Source organism: Schistocerca americana, chromosome 7, assembly GCF_021461395.2.
Source record: "Schistocerca americana isolate TAMUIC-IGC-003095 chromosome 7, iqSchAmer2.1, whole genome shotgun sequence".
Taxonomy (NCBI): Eukaryota; Metazoa; Arthropoda; class Insecta; order Orthoptera; family Acrididae; genus Schistocerca; species Schistocerca americana.
This window is the reverse complement of record NC_060125.1, coordinates 504,221,217-504,239,879: the sequence shown is the minus strand read 5'-3', so window position 1 is coordinate 504,239,879 and position 18,663 is coordinate 504,221,217. Positions and strand designations below refer to the sequence as shown.

Genomic DNA, 18,663 nt, shown 5'->3' with positions numbered 1-18,663 from the left:
GTCTCCAAAATGCGTTCCACTGTAACTTGTTTATTCATGTCCCTGTCCATATATTGATAGATACTGTTTTGTTACTTTTCGGTACATGAGATTAATTGCAATTGCCTTTTGCTGATATAGTATAGTTATTATTTTCTGAGGATGTCGTACTGTATCGTACTGTTGTTATGGATCAAGCTTATGTAAGGTCCGTAAAATCCGGAAACCTTAAAAGGTTCCTTGTAAACAATAAGCAATGTGCTCTAATGAAAGAACAGGATGAGCATCAGCTTTCCAGCAGATAGGTGGTCATTGAACTTCTTGGGACAAGGGGACGATGAATGACACCGCTGCATTGTCGACGCTTCCTACTCTGTCCCAGTGGTGGCATCAGCTCCCGTTGCCTGCAGCAATGTGCTCAAGGAATATGTCACCTTCAACGTTAAAATGAATGAGATGCTTCAGACAAACAGCGATCTAATTAGCTTTTTGTTCAGTATTCAACACTCGGGGTGTCCACTGACTGCAGAATTTACAGTAGCTTAACTCCTGTCGGATAATGTGTTGCAGGCTGTCGAAGTTGATGTCGAAAATCTTTGCTAGCACACAAATGGTTATGTGCTGATCCGTTCTAATCGCATTATCATGCGGCTGATTATTGTGGAGGAGGCTGGCCTTCTATATCAACCATCGTCTTGTGTCGAATAGCGACCAGTACGGAACTTGGCGGACGATTCCACTACGATGGTTTTCGACAGAGATGCTTCCTCATACACATTCTTCATTCTCCAATTGATGTCTACCGATGTTTTTCCTTTCGGCAGCCAAGAATAGAATAACAACACATTATTCCGGTCTGGGCGCATTTGCTATTAACATCGCCATCGTTCAGATTCTGCACATTTATCGCATGCACATCAGAAAGAGACGAATGTCGCACTAATCCCTTGCCTATTTGTCGGTGCCTATAAAGCTGTATTGCGGTCGCCCTAAGCTGCACATACGCTGCAGCGACTTCCTTATGCGGAAATTTTTTGATCGCTCCTTGTAATTATCAAAGCCGTTCGATACTATTAAAGTCTTTTATAGCGCTGATAACAAACATGTTGGGTGCCCTAAACAAACTAACAATAACTAAACTATGAAGTGGAATAGTGTGATATATGTTTCATTCAATTTCCATGAGCACTTCATAATTTACTTTATGACAGACTTACGATGATAAAGCGACAGAAAGCACCGGACAAACAATTAGACTGCCGCAGGTGACATCACAGTAATATCGAGCAACAACGTATCTAGCCGTGATAATGACCTAAATTGGGCACGGAGCGGGATCCACAAGTGCCTAGAGCTACGTCGTAGCCGGCTGAACCCATCCGTTGATCATTAGATCCTGTAGAACTACCAAACTGCTAGTATGTTGGCTGCTGCGTCTCATCCATTCTCTACAGTAGACCCAGACATTTTGTATGGCGGCCAAAGGCTGTTGTGGTCCGAAGCGATCTGACTGCTGTCTGAGTTCAGAGTGTTAAAACCTATAGAAAAGCCTCTGCTCTCTGTTATAGCTCTATCGTCAAATCCATGTCTACGAAGGCGAAAGATGCGTTGCTCCCGGACAGTGCACACCTATTAAAAACCAATGGGAAGGGCTGAAAGGCGAGACCACCTTGCCTTAAAATTGGGGTTTATAGGCTGCGAGGGAAAACGCTGACACAAAATCTGAAAGATCGTGTAGCGTAGAGGTGGGAGTACCACCACTTTGTAGGCCTACCCCCATAGGGCGAAAAAAATCAACTCGAAATTTTCGCAAAAATAATGGAGGTATATTTGGATTTCTATGACCATGACCCGACCATACCAAAGACAAGAGATTAAAAGTTATAGTACGACAGCATTAACAACATGGACTGTGCAACGATTGTGACGAGATGAAGAGAAAGTGAACAGGAAATTAAAAGAAAGAAATGTGAATATAGGTGTCGTAGCTTAAACAAAAGAAAGTACAAAAGAATTGAATGAGTACATAATATATTTGAATAAATAAATAACCGCAACATCTGCCATTAGAAGATTTCTTGATCTGCTATTGATCAACAACTGGTTTCGTGACTGTAAAGTCACATCTTCAGGTGCCAAACAAAACAACTTTGTACTAGTACACGGAAAAATGGGTATACACGGAAATATGGGTATTTCCGTACATTATCCAAAACTGTTTTTTGCCAACTGTGAATTTACAACCAAATCTTGAGCTGGCGTTCTACATTTTTGTGTTTGGGCGCGACTAATTGTTGCTCCCACAAGAGAAGCTGCTGACCACCATAAGAAAGCACTTGGCACTGATAGTGCTATAAGTGGGGCATCCCAGATGGTGACAAGCATCTAACTTGGTTACATTTGCTGAGGTCTCTGTGTCTAAATGAAACTTCTTGCAACACTCGCCAATCTGCAAGTCTGCAGTGTGGCTTTTGGTCCGTTGACGTGATCACAGGCTTGGTAGCGAACAAGAGATCGTTGTGCTGTGGTGCTATTGCCGTCATTTTCTGCACACAGCTGCTAAATGTGCTGGCGTAAATTGGGCTCGACTAGCTGAAAATAAATAGGGGAATTGGCTCCCCTCGTGCAATGACCAATAATCTTGCCAGGAATGAAAGCAGCGGGGGGGGGGGGGGGGGGGGGGGGGGCAGGTCAGACGCTTGCAAGGCTTTGAACTCGGCGGGTGACTGACTAGAAAACCCTTGAGTGCGAGGTGCATCTTTAGTAAGGCTGTTTTGAAAGTCTTGTGTTAACAACTACGACAGGAAAAACACTAGCTGCTAATGACTCACTATGAGCATCACGAGGGCGACAGAAAATGAGTGTTCGGGAGGTGCAGAGATCAACCTTCTATGGGATGCATGTATTAACTTCACAAAGTCGACATCGTCAACATCCAAGAAATGTTCAAAGACAACCACTATCTTGCACCATGAACACCCCAAGTGAAAAACGGCACGTCGCAGTGATTAGGAGTTTGGCACCATCAAGATCGAAAGCAAACTCCTTGGGAGTTACAAAACCGTGCACGACATTCAACTAAGTATCCACCCTAAAAGAATGCATATAGAATAATATTGATGTAATGGGGTGATGGGAACTGATGGAATATGATGGCTTGCAAGTGAATGCGAAACAGTCTGTCGTGAAGCTTATCGTTAAACTGGTTACTCTTTGAGAAGAAGCTGCAGATAGTGCGCTAATACGTTTTATAGGAATGGAAAAAACGAACACCCAGAGGCTGAATTTGTCCAGTGGCTCCACGTGGTATGAACTGCAATGTCCCGCATTTTTCAGGAGGTATAGTTTGCTCTGAAGGGGTATAATTTTTATACGCAGAGCAGGAATCAAACAAAAGCTAATTATTTTGACCAGTTGTTAACAAAAGTAGTGCTCATACCGTAGTTGAAGTTCTCATATGCACATTTTCCCACTGTTGCTTGCTGTGACGTAAATATTCCCTATTGCCCTTGCAAGATCATGCACACGAGGAAGAATCGTAATGGATAGATCACAACCAACTTCTCGCAACCCCATTAATAACTTTCCAGCCAATTTACCGTCCATATTAACAATCGGCATAATGGTATACGAATGCGTTAAGGACTGATGTTAGTTCGTCTTGATACAATTGTCTTGGTACCTCTGATATCCAGGGTTCCTTTCATATGCATTTCTTTTTGAAATCCAGATTGGTTGGAGCTGAAAACAAATTCCTTACTGAATGATCGGATAAGTTTGTTTATCTCATCTACAATTTTCGGGACGATACCGCAGTTTGTTGCGGAAGTTTTGCTTTAAATTTGTCTTACGCCTCCCAATGCTGTAGCACTGTTTGAAGTTATGTAACCATCTACTGCCTCGTTTGAAGTCACTGTAATCTATGTCACGAGCAATTTCATGTGCATGACGTAGTAGGTCACTATCATGCACATCGTGTAAACTATATCGGGCATCCTTGAAACTCGCAAACCCCAGTTTTTGTAGCAAGTGGGCCCTGTTCTCACCTGAACATCCGTAGTTTTTCTTATTCACTATAAGCTCATATTGCCGCGGGCTTATTCCAAATCTGTCCACAATTTTCTTTTACTGTGCTGCTGGGGATCTTCCTTGTATGTAATTACGTTTAGTAGCCGCTCCATGGACAACGATTGTCCCTTACTGCGTTTCAGTGGAGTCGGGCATTGTGGCTCTCTGTTCCACAAGGATGATGAACTACATCACTCGATATCTGATTGAATATCACTTCCGCTTTTTAAGCATGTATCGTCATCGTTGTACTCCTCATATAGTTTTTCCGCACAGTCGAGCGAATACGACACTACACATTCCACTGACTCATCTTGCATAACCGCTAATATTTTATCTGCCGCTTCTTTCTCACTCTGTGAAATTCGTTGTTTTCCTTACTAACGGCATGCCAACTTCGGGAATTGTTGTTGTAGATATAGTGCAATGTTTGCTTCGTTTATCGTTGCCATTGCTCTGATTTGTGTCAAATGGTTCAAATGGCTCTAAGCACTATGGGACTTAACATCTGAGGTCATCAGTCCCCTAGACTTAGAATTATTTAAACTTAACTAACCTAAGGACGTAACACACATCCATAACCGAGGCAGGATTCGAACCTGCGACCGTAGATGCAGCGCGCTTCCGGACTGAAGAGCTTAGAACCGCTCGGTCACAGCGGCCGGAGATTTGTATCAACACCACTAGCACTGCATCGCTATTGTCAGTTATTCGTCGATTAAGCAGTTCAACAACGCTTCGTAACCTCATATTGTGCTCACCATTGAATTCCTTCAGTTCCTCGTTAGTATTGTACACAATTCTGCAAATTTTGCATTTTCAGGAATCGTAAAGCTCTACAATTTCTGCACCACGTGATACAAACTACTAGTACATAATACAAACAACGCGGTCAGTTCTACTTCACCACAGATGCGCCTTACTTACTAGCACAGTTTAAAATGGCGTAGACAATTTTCCCAAACTGCCGTTGTCGCACCAAAACCAGCAGACTGGGTCAGCACCAGCGGCGGTGGCTGGTGCTCAGCTACCGGCTCCATGGCCAACAAATGGATGAGCTCTTGGATTTCCTGCTGCTGATGTTGCTGTTGCTGTTGTTACAACTGCTGTTCCTGCTGTTGCACCTGTTGTTGTTGTTGCTGCTCCTGCTCTTTCAGCTGCTCTTCCTGCAACTGCATTTGTTGTCTCCAATACTTCAAAAACGTTGGGTCCATAATGGGCACGATATACACCAACACGAAACCGAACATATATGCGGGAGCAAGTTCTCGTCGCCAGTTATTATATGTCACCCAGCGAGATGATAGCATCGGCGTAAAACGTTCAGAATAAGCGACACATAGGGGAAACACCGGTGTCAACCTAACCGGCGCGCAGAGCGTCTGAAGGTACTGATACGTGGCCGACCGGAGTGGCCGAGCGGTTCTAAGCGCTAAAGTCCGGAAACCCGAGACCACTACGGTCGCAGGTTCGAATCCTGCCTCGGGCATGGATGTGTTCAAAAATGTTCAAATGTGTGTGAAATCCTATGGGACTTAACTGCTAAGGTCATCAGTCCCTAAGCTTACACACTACTTAACCTAAATTATCCTAAGAACAAACACACACACCCATGCCCGAGGGAGGACTCGAACCTCCGCCGGGATCAGCCGCGCAGGCCATGACTGCGGCGCCCTAGACCGCATGGATGTGTGTGGTGTCCTTCGGTTAGTTCGGTTTAAGTAGTTCTAAGTTCTAGGGGACTGATGACCTCAGCAGTTATGTCCCATAGTGCTCAGATCCATTTGAACCATTTTTGAATCACAGATACATTCGTATCGATAGGGTGCCACCCTGCATCGCTGGTGCGGAATGGTGATTCCTGCTAACGTGCGACTGGGTGCGCGCCGCTGCAATAGACGATTTGAAGGGGGTGCTCATGTGCAACTGAGGCAGCTGGCGGTTGGAGGACGTTGAGCAAGGAAGCATGAGGGGAACCGTAGCCACGTGAGTGCTGCCACGCCAAATGTTGACGTTGACAGGTATGGACAGGCAGCGAGACTAACAGTCTGGCACCGGCGAGATGTGGGCTTAAGTTACACGGAAGAGCGCTGCGTGTTGTTGCTGGCCCGGTAGATCGTGATGAGGGCAAGCAAGTACCGCATCGCGCTGCGCACACGTGCTGGTTGCCTTCATCCTCTCAATCTTCCAGCTGCTTTAAGTGGAGCTACGTTATGCTGAGCTCAGTGGCAGTTCATTGATGGTGGATCAGCTTAAGAGCGATTGTTCATGGAAGCTTATTCTTTAACTGACAGACTGTATTGTAGAATTTGAGCTTTGGCGTTACCTTGCGGAATTACATGTCATTGTTTGCTCTTCTAATGTACTGCTGAGTGGGTTTGTGTACTGTGAATATTGAATTCTAGGCAAACACCCTGTCACGTTCGTATTTTAGTGTGAGCAGGCCAACATGACAGAGTTTTCCGTTAACTGTTTATCATTCTGCAGTCAGTTGTGTGGAGTTTATTAACGACTGATTTACTTGAAAGTTCATATGCAGTTAATAGATTGTCACATGCATGATTGCTTTTCCATGCCACGGCGTGTGTATTTATACTTGTTTCTTTTGTTATAGGTATCTGAGCTGTTGTTTGATTATACTAAATTAAGCTGGCAAGGGACCTGCGTGGACCAGTGGATTCTGTACCAGCTGCTGTTCCCGAATATCTTGTATCCGTCAGGCGCTGCTATTGTAAACAAATTGCCGGGAAACAATTTGCTTTTGCCAGTTGTTAAAAGTCTGCTAGTATAAGAAATTATTTTAAACTAAAATTTTTATGTTCGAGTCAAATTTTGACTATAGTGCTTCTGTAACAGACTGCTGTTTTAACTTTTTTACCGTCTTAGTTGTTTTTAAATTGTCAAGTGTTGTACAGTTTAGCAAAATCTGGCTGAGAGTAGTTAAAGAAATTTAGGCCAGTGACCGTGTACTGTTCTTCTTGAATATTACATAGGGTGGTACACCAATCGTTGCTCAAGTAAACGCTAAGAATTCAGTAACACGTGCCGATCTCCTTTGTTTCTTGTAAATTTTTATGGGACTTTTATCCAAGTTCTTTAGTTCAAATGGTTCAAATGGCTCTGAGCACTATGAGACTTAACATCTATGGTCATCAGTCCCCTAGAACTTAGAACTACTTAAACCTAACTAACCTAAGGACATCACACAACACCCAGTCATCACGAGGCAGAGAAAATCCCTGACCCCGCCGGGAATCTAACCCGGGAACCCGGGCGTGGGAAGCGAGAACGCTACCGCAGAACCACGAGCTGCGGACCAAGTTCTTTAGTTACATAAACTATCTATTCCTCTAAAGACATATTGCTGCCACCTGTGTTCAGATTGCGGAAGTAACTATTTTCTTTTTGTGGCGGAAGAGCTTTTGACTGTTCTTCAAACCTAATTTTATAACTCAGTAAATGTGTAAAAGCTGTCAGTCGTTGTTTAAATTATACCTTTATAGCTGACTTTTTTTATTTGTGGTTAAGTTTTAAAGGGTAGTGGCAGTTGCTGTCTTGAATATTTTAATCATAAAATGTCAGTTTACAGTATTTGGTTTTGTGCTCAAAATACCATTGTGTGGTGTATGTGGAAATGTTATTAGTAAATAAAACTCTTTAACGTCATTTGATGAGTCCACCCCACAAGCTTTCCTTGTGTACTACCCGTATGTCTCATTGAAAAGATCAATCATTTCAGGCACTCTCAGGCACAAACATGGAAACTGTAAGAGCCCAACAGCATGAAACTTATGCAACCGAGTGGAGGCTGAGAGAACCAGATCCAGACTCCCGCCAACATGTGACTAACTTGAGGAGTCCGTGAGGTCGAATCAAGAGAATTACGACTCAAGAGGCACTGCCTAACGTATGTGACACTCCTGTGGTCACGGGTCACACCGACTCTTGACTCTGAACAGCATATCACCTGATATGCATGAGTCTGGTGGAAATAGCAAAAGACGCAGAGTAAAAGATTCATTATTAAAACAGCGCCTAGTCAGCGTCTAAGACATTTCTCCCCGAAATTCTACCTTCAAGGAGTACTAGGTAGCAAGATTTGCTGTTGACCTACTGTTGTGTTTGGAAAGTAGGAACAGGCTCATGACAGAATGACCCATGCATCTGCTAAATTCATTTTGCCCTTTGACTGTGGTTGTTGTTGTTGTTAGAGGTTATTATTTTTATCAGAATCTAAATGAACCTGAATGCTGAAATAATGTAATGAAATGATGGCCATGTCATTATTACAATCAATTATTGGTAGTTGATTAATGTCAACGTGGGATTGATCTTTTATAAAAAAAATTATGGCAAAAGTTTATTGGTCATAGAACAAACAATACAAGTTAAGCTTGATGACAAATAAATTATGAACTGTTGGCAACACAGATAGGGGCAACAAATAAGTAGCACTCGACTGGATGGCGACTGGTTGGCAAAGACTAAGACTCTCTCTCAACACATGGAAATTACCTGACGCTGAATAGACTTCGATGGATTTATTCTACACAGAATTATATTATATTGGTGCAGCTGTAACAAGTGGCGAGACTGTGAGTCTGTTTGCCCCAACAAGCTGCAGCTCCAATACTATACCCGTTTCTCGATGTGTAGCACTGTCTCAGGTGATGTTCATGGTGCAAGCAGCTGCAGAGTAGCGCGCCTGTGCGCCTGTGTCGTGGCTGGCGACCTGGTAGACGGACCGCAATTACGCTCTAAAAGAGCTCTGAAATCTCGGCAAATTGCAGCATGCGACACGCCCGTTCACCGTTCATAGCATGGACCAGTTTGACTCACTTATAGAGCAGTTCGCACAAGGAGATAGAATGTCAAGGTGGCAGACCTGACACAAATAAGATTGCCCTTAACACAGCCAGTTGTCCGAGATGACTGAAGTCTAAACTGTCAGTACAGCTAAGTCCTCACCACAGGCTCCCCATGCAAGAGCAATGCCAGAGTGAAGTCATGCTCAGAACGAGTATCCGAAGTGTAACAAGAATCAAGACCGGAATCCTCTCCAGACCAGAGTCCGAATCAAAAGATCGAGGTTCTCCGCTCCTCCTTTTCCACCAAACCTCAGTAAACTCCGCTAAAGCACTCACACAACTGCTCTCACACAATTATTTCGTACCAATCACAAAGTCCACGAGCTCCGTGTCTCCTCTCTAATTCATCTGCTCTACCCATCAGCCAATCCTAATCATACTTAACAATGTTTTTCCCTTTTCTGGAGAAGCAGCCAATTCCTGATTTGTAAGTTTTTTGCACAGAGAGGATATGGCATTGAGCTCCCGAATTGTTTTTTTTTTTTTTTTTTTTTTTTTTTTCTCGTGGCCATGTAGGCAGCGTGTTTTGAGTTTCCGTTTAGCCCTAAAGTGAACAACACAACTGGATTGGCAGAATGTTATAGTGCGTCTGACCCGGTGACTCGGCTAAACAATGAGAAGTGCTTTTGTGTCCCAACAGGAACCATTTCAGAGTCGCCATAAATGTTGTGTTCCATTCTAAAAGTAGTTTGAAGGCCTGAGGGTTCCCAAAAAACTCGGCAGGCTGAGGGATAATACCACTTGAAGGCTCCCTTGATAATGTTCTGTCCAAAGTGAACATGGAAACTTGTGAATTTTTATGGCTGTCATCGCCAGCCGCTGTGGCCCACCGGTTCTAGGCGCTTCATTCCGGAACCACGCGGCTGCAACGGTCGCAGGTTCGATTCCTGCCTCGGGCATGGATGTGTGTGGTGTGCTTAGGTTAGTTAGGTTTACGTAGTTCTAAGCCTAGGGGACTGGTGACCTCAGATGCTAAGTCCAATAGTGCTTGGAGCCATTTGAACCATTTATGGCTGTCATCCCTGCTAACAAAGCGCGTTTACGACACTGTCGAAACGCCTCGGCTGGGCAACCTAAATTTGTCCTGCGCCCCTGAATCTGCCAGGGCTAGAGGCTAGAGGTGGTTCCAGGCAGTCAGTTTTTTCGTCTCTTTGGTCAAAATCATTGACTGTACACCTGTCCAAGAAATTCTTGGGACCAGCTTTCTGTTTCTGGTAAGTGCTTCAAGATGTTTCTTTTCCTAATAGCTGCACGTGGCTACCAAGCCCCCAACGTCCACGGCAAGATTTATTGTCAAATGACCAAACTGCATGTTCTTCTGACTCCGGAAAAAACTATTTGAAGGAGAGCCACCATAAAGATCCCGCAGGCATTAACAAATTAACAACGTACATGCTTCCGTCAGTGTCTGCTCATGTTGGTTAGCTACCTGTCGTCTCACAAAAATAATGTCTTGGATGTAAAATCAACATTAAAGAGAAGCCTTGAATATGGAAAATAGTGAGAGAGTGATTCATCCTCTCTCAAACTCAGTTGGTAAGAGCACTGTTTGCAAAAGGAGAGTTTCAGAGTTTTAGCAGTGGCTCTGAACAAGGGTTAAAAGTGCCAAGAATTCTGAAAACAACCAACCTTTGCAGCGAAATAAAAGTTTCTTCCTGGTCAAAATAATCGATATATTTTAATCCAAAATGACTTTTACACATAGGAACGCCTGTCTTGCTTAGAGTGTGCGGTTCGACATTCATTACTGACTACTGGGAACATGGTGCAGTTAACTGTTGTTCTGAACTAAAATTTTGTAATCCCATAACTTAACAATTATTATGCGTGTTACGTATCCATAAGTTTGTAAACCATCCGATTTTGAAATTACTAAACGAGTTTTTATCACTTCATACACACTATGCGCAAATATTTACTTATACAGGGTGATTCAAAAAGAATACCACAACTTTAAAAATGTGTATTTAATGAAAGAAACATAATATAACCTTCTGTTATACATAATTACAAAGAGTATTTAAAAAGGTTTTTTTCACTCAAAAACAAGTTCAAAGATGTTCAATATAGCCCCCTCCAGACACACGAGCGATATCAACCCGATACTCCAACTCGTTCCACACTCTCTGTAGCATATCAGGCGTAACGGTTTGGATAGCTGCTGTTATTTCTCGTTTCAAATCATCAATGGTGGCTGGGAGAGGTGGCCGAAACACCATATCCTTAACATACCCCCATAAGAAAAAATCGCAGGGGGTAAGATCAGGGCTTCTTGGAGGCCAGTGCTCTGTCACGGGCTGCCTGGCGGCCGATCCATCGCCTCAGGTAGTTGACGTTCAGGTAGTTACGGACAGACAAGTGCCAATGTGGTGGCGCTCCATCCTGCTGAAATATGAATTGTTGTGCTTCTTGTTCGAGCTGAGGGAACAGCCAATTCTCTAACATCTCCAGATACTGTTGTCCAGTTACAGTAGCACCTTCGAAGAAAGAGGGACCAAAAACTTTATTGGCTGAAATGGCGAACAAATGTACAACTAAATGAAACTTTATAGCTCCCTTAATTCGCCGACAGATAGTGCTTAGCTCTGCCTTTTGTCGTTGCAGAGTTTTAAATTCCTAAAGTTGTGGTATTCTTTTTGAATCACCCTGTATTATGAGGCTCTAAATCCGTACAGGGGTCGACTGCATCAAATGGGTTTCATCTTTCCCAAGAATATTACTGTGACGTGATGCAGAGAAAGGCTCATCATTTTAACCTTACTATAATCGCTAACCGTGCTGGTATGTTACACCATTCACTGGTACTGTCATTACGACACGACGGAGGAATAACGTGAAGTTCCCATCGACTTCCACTTCAATTTGCTAGTGTTCACTGTCCAGTTTTCATCCTCTTTTTCCTTCAGAAAAATTATATTTTCTCCACTATTGCAACACATATACCATCAATACAGTATCGATAGGAAAAACAATAGACTTCTCTTGAAAACAGTCTACAAAATTGTTAAAAAAAACGTTCAAACGTGTGGTAAATCTTATGGGACTTAACTGCTAAGGTCTTCAGTCCCTAAGCTTAGACACTACTTAACCTAAATTATCCTAAGGACAAACACACACACCCATGCCCGAGGGAGGACTCGAACCTCCGCCGGGACGAGCCGCACTACAAAACTGTCATCAGCCCGCTGGGCTGAAATGGAGATTAGCTCATCTACAAAATTTGTTTGTAAACAAAGATGAGAACAAGAGAACATTTTAAAACACTGCTTATCGCATATAAGGGACAACCAAAAAGTTTCCATTGGGAGGCCGTAGTCCATAACCGGTATGTCAATCAAGCAGAATTGCTATGAGTATTGAGGCAATCATCCTACTGATGCATCTGGTTGAAGATACCTGTTTGGTAAAGCACCGTGTTCTGCTGCGTGAAGAATGCCATAGCTGTCGACAGCACTTCCTTGTCCGGCAGGAATCATTGACCCTTTAATTCCTTTTTTTTTTTTTTTTTTAAGGGACCGAGAGCGTGTCAATCATATGGAGAGAGAACAGGACTATAGGGCGAGGGCTCGAGCGTCACCCACTTGAGTTGGAGTAACTTATGCGCTACATCATTTGCGATATGGGACGGTCATGTGTCGAATCGCGACCGACATGGAACATGGCACATCATTCCACACCGATGGTCTTCGACAGACATGCTGGCCCACTGTACACATTCTTAATTCTCTGATGGATGTCTGCTGGTGTTTGTCCTTCGGCAGCCAAGAAAAAGGTAACAACACGTTGGTCCTGTTTGGACGCATTTCGTAATAACATGGTCCCAGTTCACGTCCGCGCAGTTGCCGCACACCAGTCATTTGACTACATTTTGGTGGTTATATATCCTCATCGGAGTCGCGCTGCCTTGCATATATGCTACAGTAACGACCTCAAAGGGAAACTTTTTGATCACCCTTTATACTTTGTCTTGCAACACCAGTTTATGGTGAGCTCTGAATTTCCACTGGATTGAGTTTAGTTGTGTCTTGAGCACCATCCCAATGACAATACAACGTTAACCAACAAAAATCACGAAATTGAACAAATTTCGGATTATACAAACCTAAGAATTGCCTGGTGGTGCTTGACATTCTTCGAAAGCTGTAGATGCACCTCAAAATCGGAGGCCAAACTGCTTGACATGTACTTGTTGGATTTTGCTGAAACTTTCATTTTACGCAAACTAGAAATGTTGTCGTTCAGAATCTCTAACTCGGCAGCAACCCTCAGCATCAGGTCAATAAAGACGCAGTCAGAGGATACAGTGGCTACAGACGGGACTATTAGGCACAGAACTTGCATCATGTAGAGTAGCTCATATGTGGGAGATGCGTAGATGTCCAGTGGTAACCAGGCAGGCAGCGGCAGTGGCCGAGGATTTCCGGAAGAGACCTCAGTGTCCATGTTGACGACCAGATGAACCAGCGGGGAAGCCACCCAAATAACAGCTGTTACGCTCGTGATCCCCTGAAAAGTACAGCAAGTGTGAGTCTTCAGAACAACAGTATCAAGGTAATATACGAAGAAAGCAACTGGAATGAAATTTTCACTCTGCAGCGGAGTGTGCGCTGATATGAAACTTCCTGGCAGATTAAAACTGTGTGCCCGACCGAGACTCGAACTCGGGACCTTTGCCTTTCGCGGGCAAGTGCTCTACCATCTGAGCTACCGAAGCACGACTCACGCCCGGTCTCACAGCTCTACTTCTGCCAGTATCTCGTCTCCTACGTTCCAAACTTTACAGAAGCTCTCCTGCGAACCTTGCAGAACTAGCACTCCTGAAAGAAAGGATACTGCGGAGACATGGCTTAGCCACAGCCTGGGGGATGTTTCCAGAATGAGATTTTCACTCTGCAGCGGAGTGTGCGCTGATATGAAACTTCCTGGCAGATCAAAACTGTGTGCCCGACCGAGACTCGAACTCGGGACCTTTGCCTTTCGTGAGCAAGTGCTCTACCATCGATGGAGTAGAAAGAGTTTGCCACCGGCTCAATCTTTAGTCTCCTCTTAAACTGAAATTTATTACTAATTAAACTATTTATGACTCCAGGATAAATTTTCACTCTGCAACAGAGTGTGCGCTGATATGAAACTTCCTGGCAGATTAAAACTGTTTGCCGGTCCAGGACACGAACCTGGGAAATTTGCCTTTCGCGGTAAAGCACTCTATCGTCTGAGCTACCCAAGAACGATTTATGATTCGCCCTCACGGCTTTCCTTGCGCTAGTACCTCGTCACATACCTTCCAAACTTCACAGAACTTCTCCTGCGTAAGTTGTAAGAGTTGCAAGAGCAACACTCCTGGAAGAAATGATATTGTGGAGACATGGTCTAGCCACAGCAAATGTCCCAATTTCGAGTTCTGGTCAGGCACACAGTTTTTTGTGGATACGGGCAAGTTACTGAAAATCTGTGTTCCCGAATAACGGACACGTATCTGAACTAAAACAAATGACTTTATGTGGAGATTATTCTTATTTCTAGCACTGATTCCACGAAATGAGCTTTTGGTCTGAAAAAGGATATATTTTAATGACAAGTTTCCTTATAGAATATATATATTAGGAAGCAGTTTCCTAAACAGGCCTCTGCAGATTGTTCTTGAGTTCATACAACAACTACTTCTTATTACATGTTTTTGGGCTTTACAAACTTTAGCTTGACTTGATGAGTTACTGCCAAAAAATAATCCCATATGACACTGTGGAATGAAAGTAAGCAAGCACAGTAGGCCAGACATTTTTATTAAACTTTAATACCAAGAGCTTAACACTGTCAACTTCTTCTGTCTGCTTGTCATCAGACTTTAAGAATGTATTGGGGGAAGGAAAGCCCTTACAAATTTTGAAATGCATGTAGTGTGTTTTCCAAAGATAAGCTGCGAAGCACCTATTAATGTCCATGAAAATTTCATTAACGGTCATTTGAGGCTGACTGCACTGCCGCCAACGCACATTCCGCGTAAGGACCATGAAGATAAGATTAGAGAGGTTACAGATCGTACAGAGGCATATATACAGTTGTTTTTCCTCGCTCTGTTTGCCAGTGGAACAGAGAAGGAAATGACTAGTAGTGATACACGGTATTCTCCAGCAGGCATTATAGTGATGCTAGCGGAGTATCTATGTAGATGCAGATGTTTCGAAGGCTAAATTTGATTTGCTACTTATTTAAATTTTTGTATCTGCTGCAAACAAAACAAACTTGGCATCTGGTATTGTTATAGATCAAAGGTCGAACGTTTACACAGGATAAAGGAAGGACCCTAAGACTGGATCATGTGGGATACAACACATAATTAGTTCCCAATTGGACAATGCCTGATAGCTCAATACAGGTTTCTTTTCTATTGACACCCTTTGTTTAGTGTCAGAGACATAGGATTTCAACCAGTTGCAGTATTTCCTGTTTCACTCTAACCTTCTATCTTACTTAAAAAGATATTGTGATTTAGACAGTAAAATGCCTTAGACAGATCACAAAATACATCAGTAGCCTGTAATATATTGTCTGCTTAATTAAGTACGGCGCCGGAGTATGTGTGGATAGCCTTCTCAGTTTCGAAACCCCTCAGAAATCCGAAACTGTGTCTTTGTAAATATATTGTTAGATGGTTAAGAAAGTAGGTTACTTTTCTAAAATTTTCGAGAATGCTAACAGTAGTGAAATTAGGTGGAAATCTGACAGTAGTTCGATAACTCCTTTCTTAAGCGAAACGCTTAACTTAAGCATATTTCTAGGATAGAGGGAATATTCTACTGATAAATGACTGGCTACACAGATTATTTAAAACGTTACCAAACTTTGAAAGCACATTCTTTCATTAATTTTGCTGATATTTTATGATAACCACTAGAATTTTTTGATTTTAAAGTTTTTATGGTGGACATTAGTTATACTGATGTGCTGAGGATAATATTCATGCTGCTGAAGTTATTTGTAATGACTGATCTGACACAATCCATAGCAGCATCTACTGAACCTGACAATCCCATCTTTTCAGTAACAGCTATGAAATGTTTGTGAAGATGTTTTGCAACACTGCACATTTCTGTTATCAGTGTATCACTTACTTTTAATGCTCTCTGATTCTCTTCATGTCTGGTTCCACCAGTCTCCTCCTTCATATTGTCTTTATGTTATTATCTAACGTGATTATTTTTTATTGTAATGCATTTGCTTTAATTTCCGTATTACAGTTTTTAATATTCTGCAGTATGTATTGTACTTGTTATGAGCTATTGCGTCGACGCAGCTGTTTCGGACTGACAAGCACGTTTCCTTGTTGTTTTACAAAATACCTTTGTTCTATGGGTAATCCATGACTTTTCTGTAGATTTTGGTCTAATCTGGTTTAGTTTTGGGCGTAAACATTGTTCAAATAAGGTAAGAACTCTATTAATGATCGTGTTGTTTCTCGTCTACGCTGTGAGAACTGTACACATCACTCCACTTTATATCTTCGACAAATGTCCTATCAATTTTTGCTCTTGAACTCAGATTTATTAGATTTTATATCCTGTCAATACTAATGTTTAACGAAACAAACTGCATGTTATGGTCTGGTAGGTCACAGACTGTTGGTTTTGTAATATAATTTTCTTTGTTAGATCTTTCTATATACACTCCTGGAAATGGAAAAAAGAACACATTGACACCGGTGTGTCAGACCCACCATACTTGCTCCGGACACTGCGAGAGGGCTGTACAAGCAATGATCACACGCACGGCACAGCGGACACACCAGGAACCGCGGTGTTGGCCGTCGAATGGCGCTAGCTGCGCAGCATTTGTGCACCGCCGCCGTCAGTGTCAGCCAGTTTGCCGTGGCATACGGAGCTCCAAACCCAGTCTTTAACACTGGTAGCATGCCGCGACAGCGTGGACGGGAACCGTATGTGCAGTTGACGGACTTTGAGCGAGGGCGTATAGTGGGCATGCGGGAGGCCGGGTGGACGTACCGCCGAATTGCTCAACACGTGGGGCGTGAGGTCTCCACAGTACATCGATGTTGTCGCCAGTGGTCGGCGGAAGGTGCACGTGCCCGTCGACCTGGGACCGGACCGCAGCGACGCACGGATGCACGCCAAGACCGTAGGATCCTACGCAGTGCCGTAGGGGACCGCACCGCCACTTCCCAGCAAATTAGGGACACTGTTGCTCCTGGGGTATCGGCGAGGACCATTCGCAACCGTCTCCATGAAGCTGGGCTACGGTCCCGCACACCGTTAGGTCGTCTTCCGCTCACGCCCCAACATCGTGCAGCCCGCCTCCAGTGGTGTCGCGACAGGCGTGAATGGAGGGACGAATGGAGACGTGTCGTCTTCAGCGATGAGAGTCGCTTCTGCCTTGGTGCCAATGATGGTCGTATGCGTGTTTGGCGCCGTGCAGGTGAGCGCCACAATCAGGACTGCATACGACCGAGGCACACAGGGCCAACAACCGGCATCATGGTGTGGGGAGCGATCTCCTACACTGGCCGTACACCACTGGTGATCGTCGAGGGGACACTGAATAGTGCACGGTACATCCAAACCGTCATCGAACCCATCGTTCTACCATTCCTAGATCGGAAAGGGAACTTGCTGTTCCAACAGGACAATGCACGTACGCATGTATCCCGTGCCACCCAACGTGCTCTAGAAGGTGTAAGTCAACTACCCTGGCCAGCAAGATCTCCGGATCTGTCCCCCATTGAGCATGTTTGGGACTGGATGAAGCGTCGTCTCACGCGGTCTGCACGTCCAGCACGAACGCTGGTCCAACTGAGGCGCCAGGTGGAAATGGCATGGCAAGCCGTTCCACAGGACTACATCCAGCATCTCTACGATCGTCTCCATGGGAGAATAGCAGCCTGCATTGCTGCGAAAGGTGGATATACACTGTACTAGTGCCGACATTGTGCATGCTCTGTTGCCTGTGTCTATGTGCCTGTGGTTCTGTCAGTGTGATCATGTGATGTATCTGACCCCAGGAATGTGTCAATAAAGTTTCCCCTTCCTGGGACAATGAATTCACGGTGTTCTTCTTTCAATTTCCAGGAGTGTAGATATTATCAACGGATATTTGTGAGCGATTATCTACTCTAGTTTTTCAGTTGAAATTAAGTTGAAAGCCAGTGTCACTGACTGTAATTAAATCTTACTAGAAGAGTTTTTTTAAAGAAAATCTACATTAACAGAAATAACTTTTCCTTTTTTTGCTGTTCAATAGGCCAGTGGAACTTCAAGGTGATTTATGAGCAGCCCGAAACTACCTGCAGGTGCTCAGTATAGGCTTACTATTGTTTTTGCTGTTGTTGTTGTGGTGCTCAGTCCAGAGACTGGTTTGATGCAGCTCTCCACGCTAGTCTATCCTGTGCAAACTTCTTCATCTCTAAGTACCTACTTCATCCTCCTGAATCTGTTTAGCGTATATATCTCTTTTCTCCCTCTACGATTTTTACCCTCCACGCTGCCCTCCAATACTAAATTGGTGATCCGTTGATGCCCCAGAACATGTACTACCAACCGACCCCTTTTTCTAGTCAAGTTGTGAGGCTTATTATTATAAAGGATTTAATATGAAGGTATACTTCTGCTGCACGTGCTTAGATATGCTTATCTAGGCAAATTTTATGAATTTAAGTGTTCTTACATTTATGACAATTGTCGATGAATGTGCCAACTCTTCCTTTTTGCATTTCTGATCTACAAAAGTGACCTAACCT

General features: G+C 43.6%; 1 protein-coding gene across 1 annotated transcript in view; it reads right to left on the bottom strand.

The window, feature by feature from the left end:
* LOC124623046 (odorant receptor Or1-like) overlaps positions 1-18,663 on the bottom strand; it is a 57,681-nt gene that overhangs the window by 21,767 nt on the left and 17,251 nt on the right. Inside the window, exon 2 of the mRNA XM_047148838.1 lies at positions 13,018-13,421. Coding sequence (XP_047004794.1) covers positions 13,018-13,421 — 404 coding nt within the window. The remainder of the gene's footprint in view (positions 1-13,017; positions 13,422-18,663) is intronic.